Genomic DNA, 27,741 nt, shown 5'->3' with positions numbered 1-27,741 from the left:
GTGCGGCACTCCCTCAGTACTGACCCTCTGACAGTGCAGCACTCCCTCAGTACTGACCCTCTGACAGTGCAGCACTCCCTCAGTACTGACCCTCTGACAGTGCAGCACTCCCTCAGTACTGACCCTCTAACAGTGCGGCGCTCCCTCAGTACTGACCCTCTGACAGTGTGGCACTCCCTCAGTACTGACCCTCTGACAGTGCAGCACTCCCTCAGTACTGACCCTCTGACAGTGCGGCGCTCCCTCAGTACTGACCCTCTGACAGTGCAGCACTCCCTCAGTACTGACCCTCTGACAGTGCGGCGCTCCCTCAGTACTGACCCTCTGACAGTGCGGCAGTCCCTCAGTACTGACCCTCTGACAGTGCAGCACTCCCTCAGCACTGACCCTCTGACAGTGCGGCACTCCCTCAGTACTGACCCTCTGACAGTGTGGCACTCCCTCAGCACTGACCCTCTGACAGTGCGGCGCTCCCTCAGTACTGACCCTCTGACAGTGCGGCAGTCCCTCAGTACTGACCCTCTGACAGTGCCGCACTCCCTCAGCACTGACCCTCTGACAGTGCGGCACTCCCTCAGTACTGACCCTCTGACAGTGTGGCACTCCCTCAGCACTGACCCTCTGACAGTGCGGCACTCCCTCAGCACTGACCCTCTGACAGTGCGGCACTCCCTCAGTACTGACCCTCTGACAGTGTGGCACTCCCTCAGCACTGACCCTCTGACAGTGCGGCACTCCCTCAGTACTGACCCTCTGAACAGTGTAGCATTCCCTCAGTACTGACCCTCTGACAGTGCAGCACTCCCTCAGTACTGACCCTCTGACAGTGCAGCGCTCCCTCAGTACTGACCCTCTGACAGTGCGGCACTCCCTCAGTACTGACCCTCTGACAGTGCAGCACTCCCTCAGTACTGACCCTCTGACAGTGCGGCACTCCCTCAGTACGGACCCACTGACAGTGCAGCACTCCCTCAGCACTGACCCTCTGACAGTGTGGCACTCCCTCAGTGCGACGCTGGATTTGTAGGCTGTATTTTCAAGACGGACCCTCTGGTTTGGGACTTGAATCCACAACCCACCTGAGCCCAAGACGAGAATGTTACCCACTGACCCAATCGGGACATGTCAGAAACGTTACCAGAACATATGCAGTAACCTCCTCCACCCGCCTGTTAGCCATTTGGTCCCTCAGCCCAACCCCAATTTCAGGCTCCGCCCACTTTACCTGTCGGCTGATGGGCTGTGGTGGCGGCACGGTGGTCATCGATGGAATGGAGGTGAAGGCGTTGCTGGGTGCCAGCGAGACGGAGGCGAGAGACGGGATGTGGCCCTGGCACTGATCCCGTTTGTGGGAGATGAACGTCTGCAGCGAGTTAAACTGTTTCCTGCACTTTCCACAGAGGAAAACATCGTCCTCATCTGAGAGCGGGAGGGATGAGTGAGAGAGGGAGAGGGGCAAGGGAGGGGAGAGTGAGGGAGGGGGAGGGATGAGTGAGAGAGGAGGGAGGGAGAGGAGAGAGGGAGAGGGGGAGAGCGACGAGGGAGAGAGGCGAGGGAGAGTGGCAAGGGAGGGGAGAGTGAGTGAGGGGGAGTGATGAGTGAGAGAGGAGGGAGGGAGAGGAGAGAGGGAGAGGGGCAAGAGAGGGAGGGAGGGAGGGAGAGGAGAGAGGGAGAGCGACGAGGGAGAGAGGCGAGGGAGAGGGGCAAGGGAGGGGAGAGTGAGGGAGGGGGAGGGATGAGTGAGAGAGGAGGGAGGGAGAGGAGAGAGGGAGAGGGGCAAGAGAGGGAGAGGAGGGAGGGAGAGGGGCGAGGGAGAGGGGCGAGGGAGAGGGGCGAGGGAGAGGGGCGAGGGAGAGGGGCGAGGGAGAGGGGCGAGGGAGAGGGGCGAGGGAGAGGGGCGAGGGAGAGGGGCGAGGGAGAGGGGCGAGGGAGAGGGGCGAGGGAGAGGGGCGAGGGAGAGGGGCGAGGGAGAGGGGCGAGGGAGAGGGGCGAGGGAGAGGGGCGAGGGAGAGGGGCGAGGGAGAGGGGCGAGAGGGAGAGAGGGGCGAGGAGAGGGGCGAGGGAGAGGGGCGAGGGAGAGGGGCGAGGGAGAGGGGCGAGGGAGAGGGGCGAGGGAGAGGGGCGAGGGAGAGGGGCGAGGGAGAGGGGCGAGGGAGAGGGGCGAGGGAGAGGGGCGAGGGAGAGGGGCGAGGGAGAGGGGCGAGGGAGAGGGGCGAGGGAGAGGGGCGAGGGAGAGGGGCGAGGAGAGGGGCGAGGGAGAGGGGCGAGGGAGAGGGGCGAGGGAGAGGGGCGAGGGAGAGGGGCGAGGGAGAGGGGCGAGGAGAGGGGCGAGGGAGAGGGGCGAGGGAGAGGGGCGAGGGAGAGGGGCGAGGGAGAGGGGCGAGGGAGAGGGGCGAGGGAGAGGGGCGAGGGAGAGGGGCGAGGGAGAGGGGCGAGGGAGAGGGGCGAGGGAGAGGGGCGAGGGAGAGGGGCGAGGGAGAGGGGCGAGGGAGAGGGGCGAGGGAGAGGGCGAGGGAGAGGGGCGAGGGAGAGGGGCGAGGAGAGGGGCGAGGGAGAGGGGCGAGGGAGAGGGGCGAGGGAGAGGGGCGAGGGAGAGGGGCGAGGGAGAGGGGCGAGGGAGAGGGGCGAGGGAGAGGGGCGAGGGAGAGGGGCGAGGGAGAGGGCGAGGGAGAGGGGCGAGGGCGAGGGAGAGGGGCGAGGGAGAGGGGCGAGGGAGAGGGGCGAGGGAGAGGGGCGAGGGAGAGGGAGAGGGCGAGGAGAGGGGCGAGGGAGAGGGAGAGGGGCGAGGGAGAGGGGCGAGGGAGAGGGGCGAGGGAGAGGGGCGAGGGAGAGGGGCGAGGGAGAGGGGCGAGGGAGAGGGGCGAGGGAGAGGGGCGAGGGAGAGGGGCGAGGGAGAGGGGCGAGGGAGAGGGGCGAGGGAGAGGGGCGAGGGAGAGGGGCGAGGGAGAGGGGCGAGGGAGAGGGGCGAGGGAGAGGGGCGAGGGAGAGGGGCGAGGGAGAGGGGCGAGGGAGAGGGGCGAGGGAGAGGGGCGAGGGAGAGGGGCGAGGGAGAGGGGCGAGGGAGAGGGGCGAGGGAGAGGGGCGAGGGAGAGGGGCGAGGGAGAGGGGCGAGGGAGAGGGGCGAGGGAGAGGGCGAGGGAGAGGGGCGAGGGAGAGGGGCGAGGGAGGGCGAGGGAGGGGCGAGGGAGAGGCGAGGGAGAGGCGAGGGAGAGGGCGAGGGAGAGGGGCGAGGGAGAGGGGCGAGGGAGAGGGGCGAGGGAGAGGGGCGAGGGAGAGGGGCGAGGGAGAGGGGCGAGGGAGAGGGGCGAGGGAGAGGGGCGAGGGAGAGGGGCGAGGGAGAGGGGCGAGGGAGAGGGGCGAGGGAGAGGGGCGAGGGAGAGGGGCGAGGGAGAGGGCGAGGGAGAGGGGCGAGGGAGAGGGGCGAGGGAGAGGGGCGAGGGAGAGGGGCGAGGGAGAGGGGCGAGGGAGAGGGGCGAGGGAGAGGGGCGAGGGAGAGGGGCGAGGGAGAGGGGCGAGGGAGAGGGGCGAGGGAGAGGGGCGAGGGAGAGGGGCGAGGGAGAGGGGCGAGGGAGAGGGGCGAGGGAGAGGGGCGAGGGAGAGGGGCGAGGGAGAGGGGCGAGGGAGAGGGGCGAGGGAGAGGGCGAGGGAGAGGGGCGAGGGAGAGGGGCGAGGGAGAGGGCGAGGGAGAGGGGCGAGGGAGAGGGGCGAGGGAGAGGGGCGAGGGAGAGGGGCGAGGGAGAGGGGCGAGGGAGAGGGGCGAGGGAGAGGGGCGAGGGAGAGGGGCGAGGGAGAGGGGCGAGGGAGAGGGGCGAGGGAGAGGGGCGAGGGAGAGGGGCGAGGGAGAGGGGCGAGGGAGAGGGGCGAGGGAGAGGGGCGAGGGAGAGGGGCGAGGGAGAGGGGCGAGGGAGAGGGGCGAGGGAGAGGGGCGAGGGTGGGGCGAGAGACGGAGGGAGGGAGAGGAGACAGGGTGAGTGGGAGAGCGACGAGGGAGAGGGGCAAGGGAGGGGGAGGATGAGTGAGGGAGGGAGGGGGAGGAGAGAGGGAGAGGGGAGAGCGACGAGGGAGAGAGGTGAGGGAGGGGCAAGGGACAGGGGCGAGGGAGGGGAGAGGGAGGGAGGGGGATGAGTGAGACAGGGAGGGAGGGAGAGCAGAGAGGGAGAGGGGCGAGGGAGGGAGGGAGGGAGAGGAGAGAGGGTGAGTGGGAGAGCGACGAGGGAGAGGGGCGAGAGAGGGAGTGGGAGGGATGAGTGAGAGAGGGAGGGAGGGAGTGGAGAGAGGGAGAGGGACAAGGGAGAGGGTCAAGGGAGGGGTGAGAGAGGGAGGGGGAGGGGTGCAAGAGGGAGGGGGAGGGGTGAAAAGGGGGAGGGGCGAGAGGGGGAGGGGTGAGAGAGGGGGAGAGCGACGAGGGAGAGGGGTGAGGGAGGGGCGAGAGAGGGAGGGGGAGGGGCGAGAGAGGGAAGGGGAGGGGCGAGAGAGGGAGGGGGAGGGGCGAGAGAGGGAGGGGCGAGGGCGGGAGGGAGAGCGACGAGCGGGAGGATGGATAGTGGGAGAGAGAGCGGAGAGAGTGAGGGAGAGGGGCGAGAGAGAGGGAGGGGGAGGGGGGAGAGAGGGAGGGGGAGGGGGGAGAGAGGGAGGGGGAGGGGGGAGAGAGGGAGGGGGAGGGGGGAGAGAGGGAGGGGAGGGGGGAGAGAGGGAGGGGGAGGGGGGAGAGAGGGAGGGGGAGGGGGGAGAGAGGGAGGGGGAGGGGGGAGAGAGGGAGGGGGAGGGGGGAGAGAGGGAGGGGGAGGGGGGAGAGAGGGAGGGGAGAGAGGGAGGGGGAGAGAGGGAGGGGGAGAGAGGGAGGGGGAGGGGGGAGAGAGGCAGGAGTGCGGGGTAGGGGGGAGAGAATTCAGCAAAACGTCAATGTTTATCTTTACCGGCTCCTCCTCTTTACCCAGGAAAAGGAGTGAGGGGCGGGGGGAGGGAGGATGGAAAGGGGAGGGGTGGAGATGGGCAGGAGGGGTAGGGGGAGGGGGGAGGGGGAGGGGGGAGGGAGGCGGAGGGGAGGCGGAGGGGGAGGCGGAGGGGGAGGCGGAGGGGGGAGGGGGAGGCGGAGGGGGGAGGGGGAGGCGGAGGGGGGAGGGGGAGGCGGAGGGGGGAGGGGGAGGCGGAGGGGGGAGGGGGAGGCGGAGGGGGGAGGCGGAGGGGGGAGGGGGAGGCGGAGGGGGGAGGCGGAGGGGGGAGGCGGAGGCGGAGGGGGGAGGCGGAGGCGGAGGGGGGAGGCGGAGGCGGAGGGGGGAGGGGGAGGCGGAGGGGGGAGGGGGAGGCGGAGGGGGAGGGGGAGGCGGAGGGGGGAGGGGGAGGCGGAGGGGGGAGGGGGAGGCGGAGGGGGGAGGGGGAGGCGGAGGGGGGAGGGGGAGGCGGAGGGGGGAGGGGGAGGCGGAGGGGGGAGGGGGAGGCGGAGGGGGGAGGGGGAGGCGGAGGGGGAGGGGGAGGCGGAGGGGGGAGGGGGAGGCGGAGGGGGGAGGGGGAGGCGGAGGGGGGAGGGGGAGGCGGAGGGGGGAGGGGGAGGCGGAGGGGGGAGGGGGAGGCGGAGGGGGGAGGGGGAGGCGGAGGGGGGAGGGGGAGGCGGAGGGGGGAGGGGGAGGCGGGGCGGAGGGGGAGGCGGGGCGGAGGGGGAGGCGGGGCGGAGGGGGAGGCGGGGCGGAGGGGGAGGCGGGGCGGAGGGGGAGGCGGGGCGGAGGGGGAGGCGGGGCGGAGGGGGAGGCGGGGCGGAGGGGGAGGCGGGGCGGAGGGGGAGGCGGGGCGGAGGGGGAGGCGGGGCGGAGGGGGAGGCGGGGCGGAGGGGAGGCGGGGCGGAGGGGGAGGCGGGGCGGAGGGGGAGGCGGGGCGGAGGGGGAGGCGGGGCGGAGGGGGAGGCGGGGCGGAGGGGGAGGCGGGGCGGAGGGGGAGGCGGGGCGGAGGGGGAGGCGGGGCGGAGGGGGAGGCGGGGCGGAGGGGGAGGCGGGGCGGAGGGGGAGGCGGGGCGGAGGGGGAGGCGGGGCGGAGGGGGAGGCGGGGCGGAGGGGGAGGCGGGGCGGAGGGGGAGGCGGGGCGGAGGGGGAGGCGGGGCGGAGGGGGAGGCGGGGCGGAGGGGGAGGCGGGGCGGAGGGGGAGGCGGGGCGGAGGGGGAGGCGGGGCGGAGGGGGAGGCGGGGCGGAGGGGGAGGCGGGGCGGAGGGGGAGGCGGGGCGGAGGGGGGAGGCGGGGCGGAGGGGGAGGCGGAGGCGGGGCGGAGGGGAGGCGGAGGCGGAGGGGAGGCGGAGGCGGGGCGGAGGGGAGGCGGAGCGGAGGGGAGGCGGAGCGGAGGGGAGGCGGAGCGGCGGAGGCGGGCGGAGGCGGGGCGGAGGAGGCGGGGCGGAGGGGAGGCGGGGCGGAGGGGGAGGCGGGGCGGAGGGGGAGGCGGGGCGGAGGGGAGGCGGGGCGGAGGGGGAGGCGGGGCGGAGGGGGAGGCGGGGCGGAGGGGGAGGCGGGCGGAGGGGAGGCGGGGCGGAGGGGAGGCGGGGCGGAGGGGGAGGCGGGGCGGAGGGGGAGGCGGGGCGGAGGGGGAGGCGGGGCGGAGGGGGAGGCGGGGCGGAGGGGGAGGCGGGGCGGAGGGGGAGGCGGGGCGGAGGGGGAGGCGGGGCGGAGGGGGAGGCGGGGCGGAGGGGGAGGCGGGCGGAGGGGGAGGCGGGGCGGAGGGGAGGCGGGGGAGGCGGGGCGGAGGGGGAGGCGGGGCGGAGGGGGAGGCGGGGCGGAGGGGGAGGCGGGGCGGAGGGGAGGCGGGGCGGAGGGGAGGCGGGGCGGAGGGGAGGCGGGGCGGAGGGGAGGCGGGGCGGAGGGGAGGCGGGGCGGAGGGGGAGGCGGGGCGGAGGGGGAGGCGGGGCGGAGGGGGAGGCGGGGCGGAGGGGGAGGCGGGGCGGAGGGGGAGGCGGGGCGGAGGGGGAGGCGGGGCGGAGGGGGAGGCGGGGCGAGGGGGAGGCGGGGCGGAGGGGGAGGCGGGCGGAGGCGGAGGCGGGGCGGAGGGGAGGCGGGGCGGAGGGGGAGGCGGGGCGGAGGGGGAGGCGGGGCGGAGGGGGAGGCGGGGCGGAGGGGGAGGCGGGGAGGGGGAGGCGGGGGAGGGGGAGGCGGGGGAGGGGGAGGCGGGGGAGGGGGAGGCGGGGGAGGGGGAGGCGGGGGAGGGGGAGGCGGGGGAGGGGGAGGCGGGGGAGGGGGAGGCGGGGGAGGGGAGGCGGGGGGAGGCGGAGGCGGCGGGGCGGAGGGGGAGGCGGGGGGAGAGGGAGGCGGGGGAGGGGGAGGCGGGGGAGGGGGAGGCGGGGGAGGGGGAGGCGGGGGGAGGGGGAGGCGGGGGGGAGGGGGAGGCGAGGGGAGGGGGAGGCGAGGGGAGGGGGAGGCGAGGGGAGGGGGAGGCGAGGGGAGGGGGAGGCGAGGGGAGGGGGAGGCGAGGGGAGGGGGAGGCGGGGGGAGGGGGAGGGGCACTTTGAATTTGTCTATACATATGTTTCTGGAACCTACCTCTTCATTCGCCTGAGGAAGGAGCAGCGATCCAAAAGCTAGTGACATCGAAACAAACCTGTTGGACTTTAACCTGGTGTTGTAAGACTTCTTACTGTGCTCACCCCAGTCCAACCGCATCGCCACATCATGTGAAGATCAAGAGGAAGGCTCGGGGTCAGTGACTGGTAAGTAGTGTTTCTGTTTTCTTTTTATTGGTATATTGATACATTTTTTTCTTCGTTGTTTATTTATTTATTGAAACTTTTTTGGTAAATTGTAATTGTTGAAGTTAACCGAAGGTTTAAGACATGGCAGGAGATCTCAGACCCGTGTCATGCTCCTCGTGTGCGATGTGGGAGCTCAGGGACACGTCCACTGTCCCTGACTCCTTCACGTGCAAGAAGCGTGTCCAGTTGCAGCTCCTGTTAGACCGCTTGACGGCTCTGGAGCTGCGAGTGGACTCACTTTGGAGCGTCCGTGATGCTGAGGACGTCGTGGATAGCACGTTTAGCGAGTTGGTCACACCGCAGGCGAAAGGTACTGAGGGAGATAGAAAATGGGTGACCAAAAGACAGCGCAAGAGTAGGAAGGCAGTGCAGGTGTCCTCTGCGGTCATCTCCCTGCAAAACACATATACCGCTTTGGATACTGTTGAGGGAGATGGCTCACCAGGGGAAGGCAGCAGCAGCCAGGTTCATGGCACCGTGGCTGGCTCTGCTGCACAGCTGGGCAGGAAGAAGAATGGCAGGGCCATAGTGATAGGGGACTCAATCATAAGGGGAATAGACAGGCGGTTCTGCGGACACAATCGAGACTCCAGGATGGTATGTTGCCTCCCTGGTGCAAGGGTCAAGGATGTCTCGGAGCGGTTGCAGGACATTCTGGGGGGGAGGGGTGAACAGCCAGATGTCGTGGTGCACATAGGCACCAATGATATAGGTTAAAAAACGGGAAGAGGTCCTACAAGCTGAATTTATGGAGTTAGGAGTTCAACTAAAAAGTAGGACCTCAAAGGTAGTAATCTCAGGATTGTTACCAGTGCCACGAGCTAGTCAGAGTCGGAATGTCATGATAGATAGGATGAATGCGTGGCTCGAGAGATGGTGCAAGAGAGAGGGATTCAAATTCCTGGGACATTGGAACCGGTTCTGGGGGAGGTGGGACCAGTACAAACCGGACGGTCTGCACCTGGGCAGGACTGGAACCGATGTCCTAGGGGGGGGTGTTTGCTAGAGCTGTTGGAGAGAGTTTAAACTAATGTGGCAAGGGGATGGGAACCGATGCAGGAAGTTGGAAGGTAGTAAAACAAGGACAGAAACAAAAGGTAGTAAGGGGGAAAGTGTAAGGCAGAGAGGCCATAGTCAAAAATTAAAAATGGCGACAGTGCAAGGTACAGTGACTGAGGGGAGCTCAGTGAATAGGACCAGGAATACTAAAAGGAATAAAACGGGAAGTGAAAACATTAATGGTAAGCGACGCGGCAGATTGTTACATGAAGATATGGGTTCAACGACAAAGAAAATTAGGAGAAAGGTTAAGAAGAAATATAACTTAGGAGAGGTTACTGATCGAGGTGTTAAGATTCAGAATAGAGGTAAAAAAGCCAACATAAGTGTACTTTACCTGAATGCGCGTAGTATTCGGAATAAGGCAAATGAGTTGATGGCGCAAATCATCGTGAATGACTATGATTTAGTGGCCACTACTGAAACATGGTTAAAGGATGATCACGACTGGGAGTTAAATATCCAAGGGTATCAAACTATTCGGAAGGACAGAGTGGATGGTAAGGGAGGTGGTGTAGCTCTGTTATTAAGGATGACATCCGGGCAACAGTAAGGGATGACATCGGTGCTATGGAGGATAAGGTTGAATCCATTTGGTGGAAATCAGGAATAGTAAGGCGAAAAAGTCACTGATAGGAGTAGTCTATAGGCCACCAAATAGTAACATTATGGTGGGGCAGGCAATAAAAAAGAAATAACAGATGCATGTAGAAATGGTACAGCAGTTATCATGGGGATTTTAATCTACATGTCGATTGGTTTAACCAGGTCGGTCAAGGCAGGAGGCCTCCTTGAGGAGGAGTTTTATAGAATGTATCCGCGATAGTTTCCTAGAACAGTCTGTAATGGAACCTACGAGGGAACAAGAGGTCCTAGATCTGGTCCTGTGTAATGAGACAGGATTGATTCAGGATCTCATAGTTAGGGATCTTCTCGGAAGGAGCGATCACAATATGGTGGAATTTAAAATACAGATGGAGGGTGAGAAGGTAAAATCAAGCACTAGTATTTTGTGCTTAAACAAAGGAGATTACAATGGGGATGAGAGAAGAACTAGCTAAGGTAGACTGGGAGCAAAGACTTTATGGTGAAACAAGTTGAGGACCAGTGGAGAACCTTCCAAGTGATTTTTCACAGTGCTCAGCAAAGGTTATACCAACAAAAAGGAAGGACGGTAAAAAGAGGGAAAATCGACCGTGGATATCTGAGGAAATAAGGGAGAGTAACAAATTGAAGGAAAAAACATACAAAGTAGCAAAGATCAGTGGGAGACTAGAGGACTGGGAAATCTTGAGGGGGGCAACAGAAACCTACTAAAAAAAGCTATAAAGATAGATTATGAGAGTAAACTTGCCTCAGAATATAAAAACAGATAGTAAAAGTTTCTACAAATAAATAAACTTAAAAGAGTGGCTAAGGTAAATATTTGTCCTTTGGAGGATGAGAAGGGAGATTTAATAAATGGGAGATGAGGAAATGGCTGAGGAACTGACAGGTTTTTTGGGTCGGTCTTCACAGTGGAAGACACAATAACATGCCAGTGACTGATGGAAATGAGGCTATGACAGGTGAGGACCTTGAGAGGATTGTTATCACCAAGGAGGTAGTGATGGCAAGCTAATGGGGCTAAAGGTAGACAAGTCCTCCTGACCTGATGGAATGCATCCCAGAGTGCTAAAAGAGATGGCTAGGGGAAATTGCAAATGCACTAGTGATAATTTACCAAAATTCACTAGACTCTGGGGTGGTCCCGGCGGATTGGAAATTAGCAAACGTCACACCACTGTTTAAAAAAGGAGTAGGCAGAAAGTGGGTAATTATACGCAGTGAGCTTAACTTCAGTAGTAGGGAAGATGCTGGAATCTATCATCAAGGAAGAAATAGCGAGGCATCTGGATGGAAATTGTCCCATTGGGCAGACGCAGCATGGGTTCATAAAGAGCAGGTCGTGCCTAACTAATTTAGTGGAATTTTTTGAGGGACATTAACAGTGCGGTAGATAACGGGGAGCCAATGGATGTGGTATATCTGGATTTCCAGAAAGCCTTAGACAAGGTGCCACACAAAAGGTTGTTGCATAAGATAAAGATGCATGGCATTAAGGGGAAAGTAGTAGCATGGATAAAGGATTGGTTAATTAATAGAAAGCAAAGAGTGGGGGATTCATGGGTGTTTCTCTGGTTGGCAATCAGTAGCTAGTGGTGTCCCTCAGGGATCAGTATTGGGCCCACAACTGTTCACATTTACACACGACACTAAGATAAGTGGTAAAGCAAAAAGTGCAGAGGATACTGGAAGTCTGCAGAGGGATTTGGATAGGCTAAGTGAATGGGCTAGGGTCTGGCAGATGGAATACAATGTTGACAAATGTGAGGTTATCCATTTTGGGTAGGGAATAACAGCAAAAGGATTATTATTTAAATGATAAAAATATTAAAACATGCTGCTGTGCAGAGAGATCTGGGTGTGCTAGTGCATGAGTCGCAAAAGTTGGTTTACAGGTGCAACAGGTGATTAAGAAGGCAAATGGAATTTTGTCCTTCATTGCTAGAGGGATGGAGTTCAAGACTAGGGAGGTTCTGCTGCAATTGTATAAGGTGTTAGTGAGGCCACACCTGGAGTATTGTGTTCAGTTTTGGTCTCCTTACTTGAGAAAGGACGTACTGGCATTGGAGGGTGTGCAGAGGAGATTCACTAGGTTAATCTCAGAGTTGAAGGAGTTGGATTATGAGGAGAGGTTGAGTAGACTGGGACTGTACTCGTTGGAATTTAGAAGGATGAGGGGGGGATCTTATAGAAACATATAAGATTATGAAGGGAATAGATAGGATAGATGCGGGCAGGTTGTTTCCACTGGCGGGTGAAAGCAGAACTAGGGGGCATAGCCTCAAAATAAGGGGAAGTAGATTTAGGACTGAGTTTAGGAGGAACCTCTTCACCCAAAGGGTTGTGAATCTATGGAATTCCTTGCCCAGTGAAGCAGTAGAGGCTCCTTCATTAAATGTTTTTAAGATAAAGATAGATAGTTTTTTGAAGAATAAAGGGATTAAGGGTTATGGTGTTCGGGCCGAAAGTGGAGCTGAGTCCACAAAAGATCAGCCATGATCTCAGTGAATGGCGGAGCAGGCTCGAGGGCCAGATGGCCTATTCCTGCTCCTAGTTCTTATGTTCTTATGATGTGGTTAAAGGCAATGGTCACTGGTTCAGTAGAAATGCAGCCGGATTGGGGTGTAAATGGACGCAGCTGGACAGTTTGGGTGTGGGGGGGGGGAAAGCAGATGTAGGTTGTTATTCTGTTGAAGTGCTCGGGGAATAAATATCAGGTAAATGACAAGTTTCAGACTGCTTTCTTTGTCATTATTGGATTTAACATCCCTCCCTGCCCAACCCCGTGATGGACGTTTGATCCTCCGCCACCTGATCGCACTCCCTGACCCCAATGTGCTTCAGAATGGAGAACTTTGCTCCCCACTAACAAGACTCACCATGGCTGGCTGGATGCTGCTGTTGGTCACACTGTGAGCTGACGGGTCTGTCACTGATCCCTGGCTGTCCAGCAACGACTGAACGGCCAAAACGGTTTGATTGTCCATTCCTGTTGGGGGGGAAAACAATGGTTTACCATAGTGACGTTTAAGGGGCATCTTGACAAATACATGAATAGGATGGGAATAGAGGAATACGGAGCCCGGAAGTGTAGAAGATTGTAGTTTAGACGGGCAGCATGGTCGGCACGGGCTTGGTGGGCCGAAGGGCCTGTTCCTGTGCTGTACATTTCTTTGTTCTTTGTTCTTTGTTCACTGTCACTGAAACGGTCAACTTTAAACCTTCATGTCTGGGAGGTAAAGACAGCTGCCATTGGTGGAGAAGTAATCCAATCAAAGCCGGTGGCCTCAGATACACCCAAAATGATCGTTTGACTTTGAAGGGGGAGTAGAATCTGGGAGGTACCACTGCCCCCTACCCAGGGGGTGCTGAATCTGGGAGGTACCACTGCCCTCTACCCCGGAGGGTGCTGAATCTGGGAGGTACCACTGCCCTCTACCCAGGGGGTGCTGAATCTGGGAAGGTACCACTGCCCTCTACCCAGGGGGTGCTGAATCTGGGAGGTACCACTCCCCTCTGCCCAGGGGGTGCTGAATCTGGGAGGTACCACTGCCCTCTACCCAGAGGGTGATGAATCTGGGAGGTACCACTGCCCTGTACCCAGGGGGTGCTGAATCTGGGAGGTACCACTGCCCTCTACCCAGGGGGTGCTGAATCTGGGAGGTACCACTGCCCTGTACCCAGGGAGTGCAGAATCTGGGAGGTACCACTGCCCTCTACCCAGGGGGTGCTGAATCTGGGAGGTACCCACTGCCCTGTACCCAGGGGGTGTAGAATCCTGGGAGGTACCAGTGCCCTCTACCCAGGGGGTGCTGAATCTGGGAGGTACCAATGCCCTCTACCCAGTGGGTGTAGAATCTGGGAGGTACCACTGCCCTGTACCATGGGGGTGTAGAATCTGGGAGGTACCACTGCCCTCTACCCAGGCTGTTCTGATTCTGGGAGGTATCACTGCCCCTGTACCCAGGTGGTGCTGAATCTGGGAGGTACCATTGCTTTCTACCCAGGGGTTGCTGAATCTGGGAGGTACCACTGCCCTCTACCGAGGGGGTGCTGAATCTGGGAGGTACCACTGCCCTGTACCCAGGGGGTGCTGAATCTGGGAGATACCCACTGCCCTCTACCCAGGGGGTGCTGAATCTGGGAGGGTATCACTGCCCTGTACCCAGGGGGTGTAGAATCTGGGAGGTACCAGTGCTCTCTACCCAGGGGGTGCTGAATCTGGGAGGTACCACTGCCCCTCTACCCAGTGGGTGTAGAATCTGGGAGGTACCACTGCCCTGTACCATGGGGGTGTAGAATCTGGGAGGTACCACTGCCCTGTACCATGGGGGGTGTAGAATCTGGGAGGTACCACTGCCCTGTACCCAGGCTGTTCTGATTCTGGGAGGTATCACTGCCCTGTACCCAGGTGGTGCTGAATCTGGGAGGTACCATTGCTTTCTACCCAGGGGTTGCTGAATCTGGGAGGTACCACTGCCCTCTACCGAGGGGGGTGCTGATTCTGGGAGGGTACCACTGCCTTCTATCCAGGGGGGTGCTGAATCTGGGAGATACTACTGCCCTCTACCCAGGGGGTGCTGGATAATCTGGGAGGTACCACTGCCCTCTACCCAGGGGGTGCTGAATCTGGGAGGTACCACTGCCCTCTACCCAGGGGGTGCTGAATCTGGGAGGTACCACTGCCTCAACCTAGAGGGTGCTGAATCTGGGAGGTACCACTGCCCTCGACCCAGGGGGTGCTGATCTGGAAGGTACCACTCCCCTCTGCCCAGGGGGGTGCTGAATCTGGGAGGTACCACTGCCCTCTACTCAGAGGAGGCTGAATCTGGGAAGTACCACTCCCCTCTACCCAGGGGGTGCTGAATCAATGTGAGGGTAATGTTTTAACACGTTGCATTGATATAGTGCCCTGCAGCCAGTCAAAACATTCTGTGATCCTTCAAAAAGAATCATAGACTTTACAGTGCAGAAGGAAGCCATTCGGCCCATCGGGTCTGCACCGGCCCTTGGAAAGAGCACCCTAGCCTAGCCTACACCTCCACCCTATCGCCACACCCATAACCCCACCTAACCTTTTTTGGACACTAAGGGCAATTTAGCAGGGCCAATCCACCTAACCCTGCACATCTTTGAAGGTCTGAGCACTGGCTGTGACCTGTTCAAGCAGCTTAATCGGTTCTTTTTTACTAACTCGGAAACAGCGAACCTGTGCACAGCAAGAGTTCACAGACAGCAGTGTGATGTGAGCACAGGGCCAAAGTGATGATCATTGTCTGGGCACCAGGAACATCTTTGCTGCTCTTTGAGATTGAGCCATTCACCGAGCAGAAGGACGGGGCCTTAGGCAGTATAGCCCCCCCCTCAGTACTGTCACCGGGGACCACCCCTCGGTGCTGTCACCGGGACCCCTCCCCCTCTGTACTATCACCGGGACCCCCCCCCCTCTGTACTGTCACCGGGACCCCCCCCCCACTCTGTACTGTCACCGGGACCACCCCTCGGTGCTGTCACCGGGACCCCTCCCCTCTGTACTATCCCCGGGACCCCCCCCCCCCTCTGTACTGTCACCGGGGACCCCCCCCCCTCTGTACTGTCACCGGGGCCCCCCCTCAGTACTGTCACTGGGACCCCCCCCCCTCAGTACTGTCACTGGGACCCCCCCCCCCTCAGTACTGTCACCTGGGACCCCCCCCCCTCAGTACTGTCACTGGGACCCCCCCCCCCCCCCTTGGTACTGTCACCGGGACCCCCCCCTCGGTACTGTCACCGGGAAACCCCCCTTCGGTACTGTCACCGGGAATCCCCCCCTCGGTACTGACACCGGGACCCCCCCCTCGGTACTGACACCGGGACCCCTCCCTCGGTACTGTCACCGGGGAACCCCCCTCGGTAATGTCACCGGGACCCGCCCCTCAGTACTGTCACCGGGACCCGCCCCTCAGTACTGTCACCGGGACCCCCCCTGGGTACTGTCACCGGGACCCGCCCCCTCGGTACTGTCACTGGGCGTCCCCCCCTCGGTACTGACACCGGGACCCCCCCCCCTCGGTACTGACACCGGGACCCCCCCCCCCCCTCGGTACTGTCACCGGGACCCCCCCTGGGTACTGTCACCGGGACCCGCCCCCTCGGTACTGTCACCTGGGCGTCCCCCCTCGGTACTGTCACCGGAAGCCCCCCTCTCGGTACTGTCACCGGGACCCGACCCTCAGTACTGTCACCGGGACCCCCCCCTGGGTACTGTCACCGGGACCCCCTCGGTACTGTCACCGGGAGTCCCCCCCTCGGTACTGTCACCGGAAGCCCCCCCTCTCGGTACTGTCACCGGGACCCCCCTCGGTACAGTCACCGGGACCCCCCCCCCTCGGTACTGACACCAGGACCCCCCCCCCTCGGTACTGACACCGGGACCCCCCCCCTCGGTACTGTCACCGGGAACCCCCCTCGGTACTGTCGCCGGGACCCCCCTCGGTACAGTCACCGGGACCCCCCCCCCTCGGTACTGACACCGGGACCCCCCCCCTCGGTACTGACACCGGGACCCCCCCCCCCTCGGTACTGTCCCCGGGAACCCCCTCCCCTCGGTACTGTCACCGGGAACCCCCTCCCCTCGGTACTGTCACCGGGACCCCCCCTCGGTACTGTCACCGGGAGCCCCCCCTCGGTACTGTCACCGGGAGCCCCCCCTCGGTACTGTCACCGGGGAGCCCCCCCCTCCGGTACTGTCACCGGTTTTTAAGGAGAGGATTTAGGGAGGGGGTTTGAAAGCTTGGGAGCACAGACACCTAATCCTCCACCACCGGTGGGGGAACAGAAATTGGGAATCCCAGCGGCTGAATCTGGAGGAGTGAATATCTCGGGAGGGTTGGGCAACTGAAATAAACACATGTGGCCTTGATGGATTCGTACCTCTGTCACCAAATGGGTTTACAGTGGGGCCGGAAGCAAACTGCTTCATTCAGTGCATTTGTACCAAGACTTTCTCAAAGTCAAACTCTCATCATTATTGTGTATCTGAGGCTGTCAACTGTGATTGGATTACTTTCACCACCCAATGGCAGCTGTCTCCACCTAGCACTTTCCAAACCTGTGACCTCCTACCATCTAGAAGGACAAGGGTAGCAGATACCTGGGAACATGTCACCTGCAGAACACTCTCCACTCTGTCCTTGGAAATATATCACCGTTCCTTCACTGTCGCTGGGTCAAAATCCAGAATTCCCTCCCTAACTGCACTGTGGGTGTACCTACGCTATATGGACTGCAGTGGTTCAAGTCTCCACACTACCGGTTGGGCAAGTAGGGTCCAGCCAATGACAACACTCGGATAGAAAAATAATAAATTGTGAATAGTGACCAGCTCCCGCTCTGACAGGTTCTAGTTTCGAATTCTCATCCTATTTTTCAAATCCCTCCATGGCCTCGCACTTAGGTTTCATAGAATTTACACTGCAGAAGGAGGCCATTCGGCCCAGAGTCTGCACCGGCTCTTGGAAAGAGCACCCTACTCAAGGTCCACACCTCCACCCTATCCCCATAACCCAGTAAACCCTACCCAACACCAAGGGCAATTTTGGACACTAAGGGCAATTTATCATGGCCAATCCACCTAACCTGCACATCTTTAGACTGTGGGAGGAAACCGGAGCACCCGGAGGAAACCCACGCACACACGGGGAGGACGTGCAGACTCCGCACAGTCAGTGACCCAAGCCGGAATCGAACCTGGGACCTGGAGCTGTGAAGCAATTGTGCTAACCACAATGCTACCGTGCTGCCCGTGTTAAGACAAACTTTCAGATGATAAGCAAAATACAACTCATTCTGAAGCATTAAATGACAATTTGCATGTGCTCAACTCTCACAGCCAAATAGTTAAGTCGTGAATTTGTTCTGTGTCATGATATTCAAACACACACACATCATGATAGACAGACCAACAGACCAATTAGCACACATAACACGACAGCCAATCACAGACAAGGACAGAGACAGAGAAAGACAAGAAACACGACACCTGGTGGTCAGTAGATATGGAGACCAGGACCCCCAATCGCCTCCAGTCCCACAACAATTCGCTATCTCTCTGCATACTTCTCTCTATTTTCATCAGTCCACCACCGCTATTTATCCCTCCCCCAACTTCTAATGAACCATGACCTGGCTGTGAATGGGCAGCGTGGTAGCGCAGTGGTTAGCACTGTGGTGTCACAGCATCAGGACCCGGGTTCGATCCCGGCTTGGGTCACCGTCTGTGCGGAGTCGGCACGTTCTCCCCGTGTGTGCGTGGGTTTCCCTCCGAGTGCTCCGGTTTCCTCCCACAGCCCAAAGATGTGCAGGTTGGGTGGATTGTCCACGCTAAATTGCCCTTAGTGTCCAAGGTTAGGTGGGGTTACGGGGATTGGGTGAGGTGCGGGCTTGGGTAGGGTGCTCTTTCAGGGAACAGTGGGGACCCGATGGGCCGAATGGCCTCCTTCTGCACCGTAGATCATGGAATGTAAATCACTCTTTCAATTCTGCACCTTTGTTGCTCCATTTTAATGTGTTTTAAAATGAATTTGAAGGAACAATGCTGAGCCTTTCAGAGGACAGGGGCGCGATTCTCCGCTCCCGCGACTAAGTGCCCACGCCGTCGAGTTTCACCCACGGCGCGAAATGGCCCCGATCACGATCGATTCCGGGCCCGGAAATGGACTAGGAGCAAGGCCGCAAGGAACTCGGGGGGCGCGGCGCGAAAGCAGCATCGTAAGCGCGCGGCGCCCCGAATAACGCTATGCACACACGGAAGGACCCAGGAGAGGAGAAGGAGGAGAGATGGCTGAGCCCCGACGAGCCACACCGAGGTTCCCGGGACACGGACCTGGACACCCCTCCTCGATCAGGTAGAAAACCGAAGGGCCACCCTCTGCCCAAGACGTTGGCCGGGGAGCAGTGCAGGAAGAAGCTCCACAACCTCACTTGGGCTGCCAGGGTAAGTGCCATGAGGGTGCCCCCGGGTAACAACCCCCCCGCCCTCCCCCCATGGCGTATGGGCCACGAGGGGGCGGACGTTGGGGCGGGGGGGGGTTCAGGGTGCACAATGTTGTACTCGACCCACATGAGCACCGGGACCCCCCCTGGAGAGATGCCATGGCGTGGCTCCAACTGTCCCCCCCACCCAGCATTAATGTAGCCTCTATCTGCTCGCCCTGATGATAACCCGCCTAATTGTGATGCTTTATCCAACCCCCCCCCCCCCCCCCCACCCCCCCAGGAGAAGACAGCTCACAACCACCCGTGAGCGTATGAGAACCGGAGGTGGTTCGCCTATGCTGCACCCCCTAAACGTTCACGAGCAGAGGGCCCTGGACCTCGCTGGGGGGATCCGCCACCCAGGAGATCGCGACATGCCAGGTCGGAGGCGCAGAAGCAAGTGAGAGAACCCTGCATGTCCTCTCCCACCCCCCAACCGCTCATCGCCCCCCCTCACACTCTGGCCACTGCACCCCCGATCCCCTCCCCCCTCACACTCTGGCCACTGCACCCCCGATCCCCTCCCCCCTCACACTCTGGCACTGAACCCTCGAGCCGCTCCCCCCCTCACACTCTGCCACTGAACCCTCGATCCCCTCCCCCTCACACTCTGGCCACTGCACCCCGATCCCCCTCCCCCCCACACTCTGGGCCACTGCACCCTCGAGCCCCTCCCCCCTCACACTCTGGCCACTGCACCCCCCGATCCCCTCCCCCCCACACACTCTGGCCACTGCACCCCCGATCCCCTCCCCCCTCCCACTCTGGCCACTGCACCCCCGATCCCATCCCCCCTCACAACTCTGGCCACTGCACCCCTCGAGCCCCTCCCCCTCACACTCTGGCCACTGCACCCCCGATCCCCTCCCCCCTCACACTCTGGCCACTGCACCCCCGATCCCCTCCCCCCCACACACTCTGGCCACTGCACCCCCCGATCCCCTCCCCCCCCACACTCTGGCCACTGCACCCTCGAGCCCCTCCCCCCTCACACTCTGGCCACTGCACCCCCGATCCCCTCCCCCCCACACTCTGGCCACTGAACCCTCGAGCCCCTCCCCCCTCACACTCTGGCCACTGCACCCTCGATCCCCTCCCCCATCACACTCTGGCCACTGCTCCCTCAATCCCCTCCCCCCTCACACTCTGACCACTGCACCCCCGATCCCCTCCCCCTCCCACTCTGGCCACTGCACCCCGATCCCCTCCCCCCTCACACTCTGGCCACTGCACCCTCGATCCCCTCCCACGTCACACTCTGGCCACTGCACCCTAGATCCCCTCCCCCCCACACTCTGGCCACTGCACCCCGATCCACTCCCCCTCAACACTCTGGCCACTGCACCCCCGACCCCATCCACCCCCACACTCTGGCCACTGCACCCCCGACCCCATCCCCCCCCACACTCTGGCCACTGCACCTCGAGCCCCTCCCCACTCACACTCTGGCCACTGCACCCTCGATCCCCCTCCCCCCTCACACTCTGGCCACTGCACCCTCGATCCCCTCCCCCTCACACTCTGGCCACTGCACCCTCGATCCACTCCCCCTACACTCGCCACTGCACCCTCAATCCCCTCCCCCTCACACTGGCTACTGCACCCCCGATCCCCTCCCCCACCACACTCTGGCCACTGCACCCTCGATCCCCTCCCCCCTCACACTCTGGCCACTGCACCCTCGATCCCCTCCCCCGTCACACTCTGGCCACTGCACCCTCGATCCCCTCCCCCCTCACACTCTGGCCACTGCACCCTCGAGCCCTCCCCCTCACACTCTGGCCACTGCACCTTCGATCCCCTCCCCCTCACACTCTGGCCACTGCACCCCCGATCCCCTCCCCCCTCACACTCTGGCCACTGCACCCTCGATCCCCTCCCCCCTCACACTCTGGCCACTGCACCCTCGATCCCCTCCCCCCTCACACTCTGGCCACTGCACCCCCGATCCCTCCCCCTCACACTCTGGCCACTGCACCCTCGATCCCCTCCCCCCTTACACTCTGGCCACTGCACCCCGATCCCCTCCCCCCTCACACTCTGGCCACTGCACCCCCGATCCCCTCCCCCCACACACTCTGGCCACTGCACCCCCGAGTCCACTCCCCCCTCACACTCTGGCACTGCACCCCCGATCCCCTCCCCCCTCACACTCTGGCCACTGCACCCCCGATCCCCTCCCCCCACACACTCTGGCCACTGCACCCCCGATCCACTCCCCCCTCACACTCTGGCCACTGCACCCCCCGATCCCCTCCCCCTCACACTCTGCCCACTGCACCCCCGATCCCCTCCCCCCCACACTCTGGCCACAGCACCCCCCGATCCCCTCCCCCCCACACTCTGGCCACAGCACCCTCGATCCCCTCCCCCCTCACACTCTGCCCACTGCACCCCCGATCCACTCCCCCCTCACACTCTGGCCACTGCACCCCCGATCCCCCTCCCCCCTCACACTCTGCCCACTGCACCCCCGATCCCCCTCCCCCCCCACACCTCTGGCCACAGCACCCCCGATCCTCTCCCCCCTCACTCTCTGGCCACTGCACCCTCGATCCCCTCCCCCCTCACACTGTGGCCACTGCACCCTCGATCCCCTCCCCCCTCACACAGCTCTCCCACCACCACCATACACCCTGGCCCAGCGTGTCTAACGAACCCGTATCGTTGTGTTCCCCAGGGCCAGCCGCCGAACGCCCAGGGTCGTCTCGGCCAAGACACAGCCGACCATCTGCAACCTCAACCGCACCCAGGGACCCACGCCAGAGGTGGCAGGAGGTCGGACAGGAGGGCCATCCTCTCAGTCCGCTGGAGGGGGACGCACAGAGGACGGACAGAGACAATACTGAGGGGCACAGGACGGACAGTGACGATGACGCACAGAGAACGGCCACACAGTCCGTGGTCGATGCCGCCTGCAGGCCTCCAGGAACTGGCAGTGCCAGGTGTCGGTGGTGCGACGGGGCATGTCTCCAATCGCATCTCCGTCCCACAGTGAGGCCCGGGGGCCACCGGGCTCCCCGAGGGGTGGAGGAGGTTCTGGGGCCGTCCCGGTACCTCCAGCAAGGGACGTCCCGGCACACTCTGTCTCCCCCCGTTCCATCCCTGGCACATCTGGTGGTCAGTGGGCAGGACAGGGTGGCACCACGCCATCCAGCACGCCCGCAGAGCAGCCTGGCCCATCGAAGCCGGGCCGACCCAGGAAACGCGTGCCGACAGGGAGCCATGTCGCAGGGCGTGAGTCTCAGCAGTCCGCCTCCACTCCTGCTGTACCATCTGGGGAGGACACCTAGACGTAGTGGTAGGGCCCGTAAGGCAAATAAGTTACAAACATAGTAAGTCGGCACGGGTGCAGGGCACAGTTTAGTTGTAGGGGGTAGGGCATCTGTATGTGAATTTGAAAATTAAACTCACTGTTGCACTTAACTTGTAAGACTTTGCGCTATGTCCGGTGCCAGGGGGCTGGTGAGGGTGACCGAGTGGCGCTGGGGTTTACGAGCGGTTCAACGTCGGTGCCGGATGTGCTGTTCCTTTCCCCCCGCCTCCAAAATCGGACAAACGTAATCCTCGCCACTCCGACGCCAGCTACCCCACACGGGCCCGTGATGAAGTGTCCATGACGAAGGCTGTGACCACCGGGGTGGATGGTTCAGCTATAGCCATGAGTCAGACCTTGGCTGGCGAATCTCAGCTCACAGCTCATCGCAGAGTGGGCTGTCATCATTCAACATGGCACTGATCATACCCGCTTACACAATCATCAATGCAGTGCAATCCCGTAGTGCCGCAGTGGTAGGGTGATGTGGAATTGGTGCTGTGTACGCAGTGCGGAGGGGGGGTGCTGTGTGGTACCCGTGTACAGGAGTGACGGTACAAGTGGCAGTGTTCAGCGAATCCCTCTCCCACGGTGCGTGAACCGTGCGGCCACCAACGCGTCGCGTGCCCGCTGTCCGCGGCGGTGCCGTCGCGCAGCCTCCTGGACGTAACGAGCAGGCGGGCAGTGTCTGCGTCCTGCACCCCTCCCCCACCCCTGATCGCGCGCATCATCCTCACCTCCGCATCCTCCTCCTCCCCCTCGTTTTACGTTGGCTCCGGTGCCGTCGGGTCCTCCCTCCGGCTCCTCCACCAGGGCATCTCCCCTCTGCATGGCAATGTTGTGCAGCGCACAGCAGACCACAACCATGCGACCGACCCTGTCGGGATGGTACTGCAGGGCCCCTCCTGGTTGGTCCAGGCATCTGAAGCGTATCTTCAGCAGCCCGAAGCACCGCTGCACCACACCCCCGGTTGCTGCATGTGCCTCGTTGTATAGGCTCTCCGCGTTGGTCTGAGGCCTCCGTATTGGCGTCAGCAGCCATGACCTCAATGGATAGCCCTTGTCGCCCAGCAACCAGCCCCTCAGCCGGGGGGGGGGGGGGGCGGGGGGGGGCATCCATCGAACATTGTGGGGATGAACGACTGTGCCAGAATGTAGGTGTCATGCACACTTCCCGGGGTACCTTGCGCACACGTGCATGATCTTCATGTGGGGGTCGCACACCACCTGAATGTTCATGGAGTATGCGCCCTTCCTGTTCATGAACACTTCCCTGCTGTCTGCAGGCAGGTGCATGGGGATGTGCACACCATCAATGACACCCTGGACCATTGGTATCCCGGCCACCTTGGCGAATCCACGTGCCCGTGCTTCCTGCTGTGCTCGGTCCTCGGGGTATTTAATGTACCTGTCCGCGATGGCGTACAAGGCGTCGGTCACGACCCGGATGCACCTGTGGACCGATGCCTGTGATACCCCGGATAGGTCCCCGCTCGGCGCCTGGAAGGAACCGGTAGCGTAAAAGGTTTGGGCCACCGTCACCTTGACGGAGACCGGTATAGCGTGTCCTCCACCCGTTCCACGTGGTGCGAGGTGCGCCACGAGGTGGCATATATGTGCAACCGTCTCCCTGCTGAACCGTAGTCGCCTCCTGCATGTAATGTCTGGTAGGGCCTCGAACGACATTCGGTCACGGTACACCCTAGGTCTTGCTGGCCGCCTGTGGCGCCCTGGCACCACCATCAGTGGCTCCTCCTCCTCCCCCTTCATGCACTTCGATATCAGTGCCCACATCCTGTGCATTCCTAACCGTCTGGGGGTCAATGTTCCCCTCGGCACCCCCCTGGACATTCCGGCCCTGAGCACCTGCAGCCTGCGCGGCGACGACGGGCCACTCCACGGCCATCCCCTCTGCTGCAGCAGCAACCACTGCATCTGCAGCCACTGTGGGCCGTCTGACTCTACGCTGCCGGATGGCCACCTGCAGAGCTGCGGCTCCAACCACGGCAGTGAACATCACTGTCTGGTTGGCATACATGGTGACCTGCAGGAGGGTGGTGGGGGGCAGAGAAACGACATGTTACACAGAGGTTCTTCCACACCTCGGCAGCCGGGTGGCATGGGATACCTGTGTGCCCCGGTGGCCTGGTCGCGCTGCAGACACGCAGCCAGCCTAACCCCTGGTCACTGTCTGCGACCAACGGTCAGTTCACACCGTCCTCCTCACCAGTGTGCCAGTCGCCTGTGTCCATCAGCCACACAACAGCCTGCGGCCGTGTCCTCCTCACCGTCCTGCCATATCAGGGCGGCTGACCTGTGGCATCCGCGGATGGACGACACCATCCACACTCTCCCTCACCCCCCTCCCACCTGCACACTCTCCCTCACCCCCCTCCCACCTGCACACTCTCCCTCACCCCCCTCCCACCTGCACACTCTCCCTCACCCCCCCTCCCACCTGCACACTCTCCCTCACCCCCCCCCCACCTGCACACTCTCCCTCACCCCCCTCCCACCTGCACTCTCCCTCCCTCACCCCCCCTCCACACTCTCCCTCACCCCCCTCCCACCTGCACTCTCCCTCCCTCACCCCCCCTCCACACTCTCCCTCACCCCCCTCCCACCTGCACACTCTCCCTCACCCCCCCTCCCACCTGCACACTCTCCCTCACCCCCCTCCCACCTGCACACTCTCCCTCACCCCCCTCCCACCTGCACTCTCCCTCCCTCACCCCCCCTCCACACTCTCCCTCACCCCCCTCCCACCTGCACTCTCCCTCCCTCACCCCCCCTCCACACTCTCCCTCACCCCCCTCCCACCTGCACTCTCCCTCCCTCACCCCCCCTCCACACTCTCCCTCCCCCACCTCCACTCCCTCGCTCACCCCCACTCCCTCGCTCACCCCCTCCCACCTCCACACCCTCGCTCACCCCCCTCCCACCCTCTCCCTCAACCCCCCCTCCCACCTCCACTCCCTCCCTGACCCCCCTCCCACCTCCACACTCTCCCTTACCCCCCTCCCACCACCTCCCTCAACCCCCCCTCCCATCTGCACTCCCTCCCTCACCCCCCCACCTCCACTCCCTCAACCCCCCCTCCCGCCTCCACTCCCTCCCTCACCCCCCCCACCTCCACTCACCCCCCCTCCCACCCTCAGCCCCCTCCCACCTCCACTCACCCCCCCTCCCAACCTCACCCCCCTCCCACCTCCACTCACCCCCTCTCCCACCTCCACTCAGCCCCCTCCCACCTCCACTCAACCCCCTCCCTCCCACCTCCACTCCCCTCCCACCTCCACTCCCTCCCTGACCCCCCTCCCACCTCCACACCGTCCCTCCCACCTCCACACTCTCCCTTACCCCCTCCCACCACCTCCCTCAACCCGCCCTCCCACCTCCACTCCCTCCCTCACCCCCTCCCACCCCCTCCCTCAACCCCTCCTCCCGCCTCCACTCCCTCCCTCACCCCCCCTCCTCCACTCACCCCCCTCCCACCCTCACCCCCCTCCCCTCACCCCCCTCCCCTCACCCCCCTCCCACCTCCACTCACCCCCCTCCACTCAGCCCCCTCCCACGTCCACCCCCTCCCTCCCACCTCCACCCCCTCCCTCCCACCTCCACCCCCTCCCTCCCTCCCACCTCCACTCCCTCCCCCCTCCACTCGCTCCCCCATCACCCCCCACCCCCCTCCCACCTCCACATGCTCCCCCACCTCCACTCACTCCCCCACCCCCTCCCACCTCCACTCTCCCTCCCACCTCCACTCTCCCTCCCACCTCCACTCTCCCTCCCACCTCCACTCTCCCTCCCTCCCTCCCCCCACCTCCACTCCCTCAACCCCCCTCCACCTCCACTCCCTCAACCCCCCTCCACTCCCTCAACCCCCCTCCACCTCCACTCCCTCAACCCCCCTCCACTCCCTCAACCCCCCTCCACTCCCTCGCTCACCCCCCCTCACCCTCTCCCTCAACCCCCTCCCACCCTCTCCCTCAACCCCCCCTCTCCCTCAACCCCCCTCTCCCTCAACCCCCCTCCCACCCTCTCCCTCAACCCCCCCTCCACCCTCTCCCTCAACCCCCCTCCCACCCTCTCCCTCAACCCCCCCTCCCACCCTCTCCCTCAACCCCCCCTCCCACCCTCTCCCTCAACCCCCCCTCCCACCCTCTCCCTCAACCCCCCTCTCCCTCAACCCCCCCTCCCACCCTCTCCCTCAACCCCCCCTCTCCCTCAACCCCCCCTCCCACCCTCTCCCTCAACCCCCCCTCCACCCTCTCCCTCCCCCCTCAACCCCCCCTCTCCCCTCAATCCCCTCCCACCCTCTCCCTCAACCCCCCTCCCACCTCCACTCCCCCCTCCACCTCCACTCCCCCCCACCCCCCTCCCTCCTCAACCCCCCTCCCACCTCCACTCCCCCCACCCCCCTCAACCCCCTCCCACACACCCCCCCTCCCACACACCCCCCCTCCCACACACCCCCCCTCCCACACACCCCCCCTCCCACACCCTGAACTGGGGTCACAGCGTCGGGACTTCGGCCCATCCGGGCCAGAGAAAAGCGGGCGTAGCGGAGAATCGCCATTTTGGGTGTCTCGGGCGATTCTCCGCCCTGCAGAACTCGACGGGGCCGATCTCGCCGCTTGGGAGACTCGCGGGAGGGCGTCGCGGGGAAAACTGGCGCGATCGGCGATTCTCCCAACCGGCGCGGTGTCGGAGAATCGCGTCCCAGAACTCTATCTGGAGAAGTTCAGCTCTCTCGCTCTGGAGGTTTGAGAATTGTGTTTTTGCGAAGCAGGGTTGTCCGAATGTCCTTTTCAACAGCAACAACCACTTACTTGCCTCTTACACAAAGTCTCCCAAACCGCTGCCCAGGGTGCCTGGCACCCTCGCCTGTCTCATCGCCTTTGGGAGACAGCCTAACGAAGGGGGTTTGTGTCCAGTGTGATCTTTCTCTGTCATCATCAGATAAACACTGCCCCTGTCCAAGCTAAACCCCCTGTTTCTGTGGCAGGTTCACCTTCAATCCCAGATGGTTTCTTTTATAAACAACACAGTGGCAAAATGCACTGTAGCCAGCAGCTGATACATTGACTGTATCAATTCTCAGTGTCCATCTGTATTTCTAATGCAGCCTTTGCAACCCAGAGAGGTGAGCAGGGAACTTGCTCTCTCTCTCCTCTCTCTTTGCCTGCTAGTTTTTTTTGAAAAGCTGAGTGGCTTTTCCAACAAGCCCTGACCCTCCTCCCAGCTGCCATTCCTCTGGCTGCTGCTGTTCCAGGGCTTCTCCCCCGGGGGAAGCTGCTGCCTGCCAGGCTGCCAAACCCCCGCTTCCTCGCCGCCACCGTAACCGGCTCCAATCCCAAAGCCGGGACCGGGCGGGGAAAGGGCGCCGGAGGGGGAAAATCCCCCAAATTGCGGGACAATAGCCTCCAGCTGTGGACATTGCAGCAAATTGGGAAAAATGGCCAAAGGCGCGGCATTGCAACGGGGCAGCGTCCGAATGCCAAATGCAATGCCCCGGGGTGAAGGACCGCTGCTAGAAAGGTGGCAAATGGTGCATTTTGTTACCTGCCAACGCCTCGAAAATTGCTTGCGCCATTTGCAGCTTCTCTTGTTGTGTTTGAGGCTGGGACGATGGGAAATGGAAGAAGCAGAAATGCTCCCTGGCTGCAGCGAGCCGCCTGTCCGCCAGAGGGAGCAGCCGGCCGCACAATCCTCACTGGCAGTGGAGCAGGGCCCCTGCAGGGGGAGCTCGCAGCCCCAGCCCACTCTTCCCCCAACACTCCCAACTTATACTCTCCACAAAAGGAGAGAGAATCATTTCAGATTCCCCCAAAAATAAAATAACATTACGATGGCGCAGTGGTTAGTACCTCTGCCTCACAACGCCAGAGACCCGGGTTCAATTCCGACCCTAGGTGACTGTGCGGAGTCTGCAAGTCCTCCCCGTGTGTGCGTGGGTTTCCTCCGGGTGCTCCGGTTTCCTCCCACAGTCCAAAGACGTGCCGATTGACCGCATTAAACTGCC

The 27,741-nt window shown here is 62.7% G+C and overlaps 1 protein-coding gene across 1 annotated transcript in view; it reads right to left on the bottom strand.

Annotated features, from left to right (window-relative positions):
* Positions 1–27,396, bottom strand: part of znf341 (zinc finger protein 341) — a 68,314-nt gene extending 40,918 nt beyond the window's left edge. Inside the window, 3 exon segments of the mRNA XM_072515286.1 lie at positions 1,226–1,420; positions 12,265–12,374; positions 27,282–27,396. Of these exon segments, the coding sequence (XP_072371387.1) occupies positions 1,226–1,420; positions 12,265–12,374; positions 27,282–27,312 (336 nt within the window). The 5' untranslated portion in view covers positions 27,313–27,396.
* Positions 27,397–27,741: the final 345 nt, after the last annotated feature.

The sequence above is a fragment of the Scyliorhinus torazame genome, chromosome 8, assembly GCF_047496885.1.
Source record: "Scyliorhinus torazame isolate Kashiwa2021f chromosome 8, sScyTor2.1, whole genome shotgun sequence".
NCBI classification, from domain to species: domain Eukaryota; kingdom Metazoa; phylum Chordata; class Chondrichthyes; order Carcharhiniformes; family Scyliorhinidae; genus Scyliorhinus; species Scyliorhinus torazame.
The sequence above is the reverse complement of the archived record's forward strand: the minus strand, read 5'-3'. Positions and strand labels throughout refer to the sequence as shown.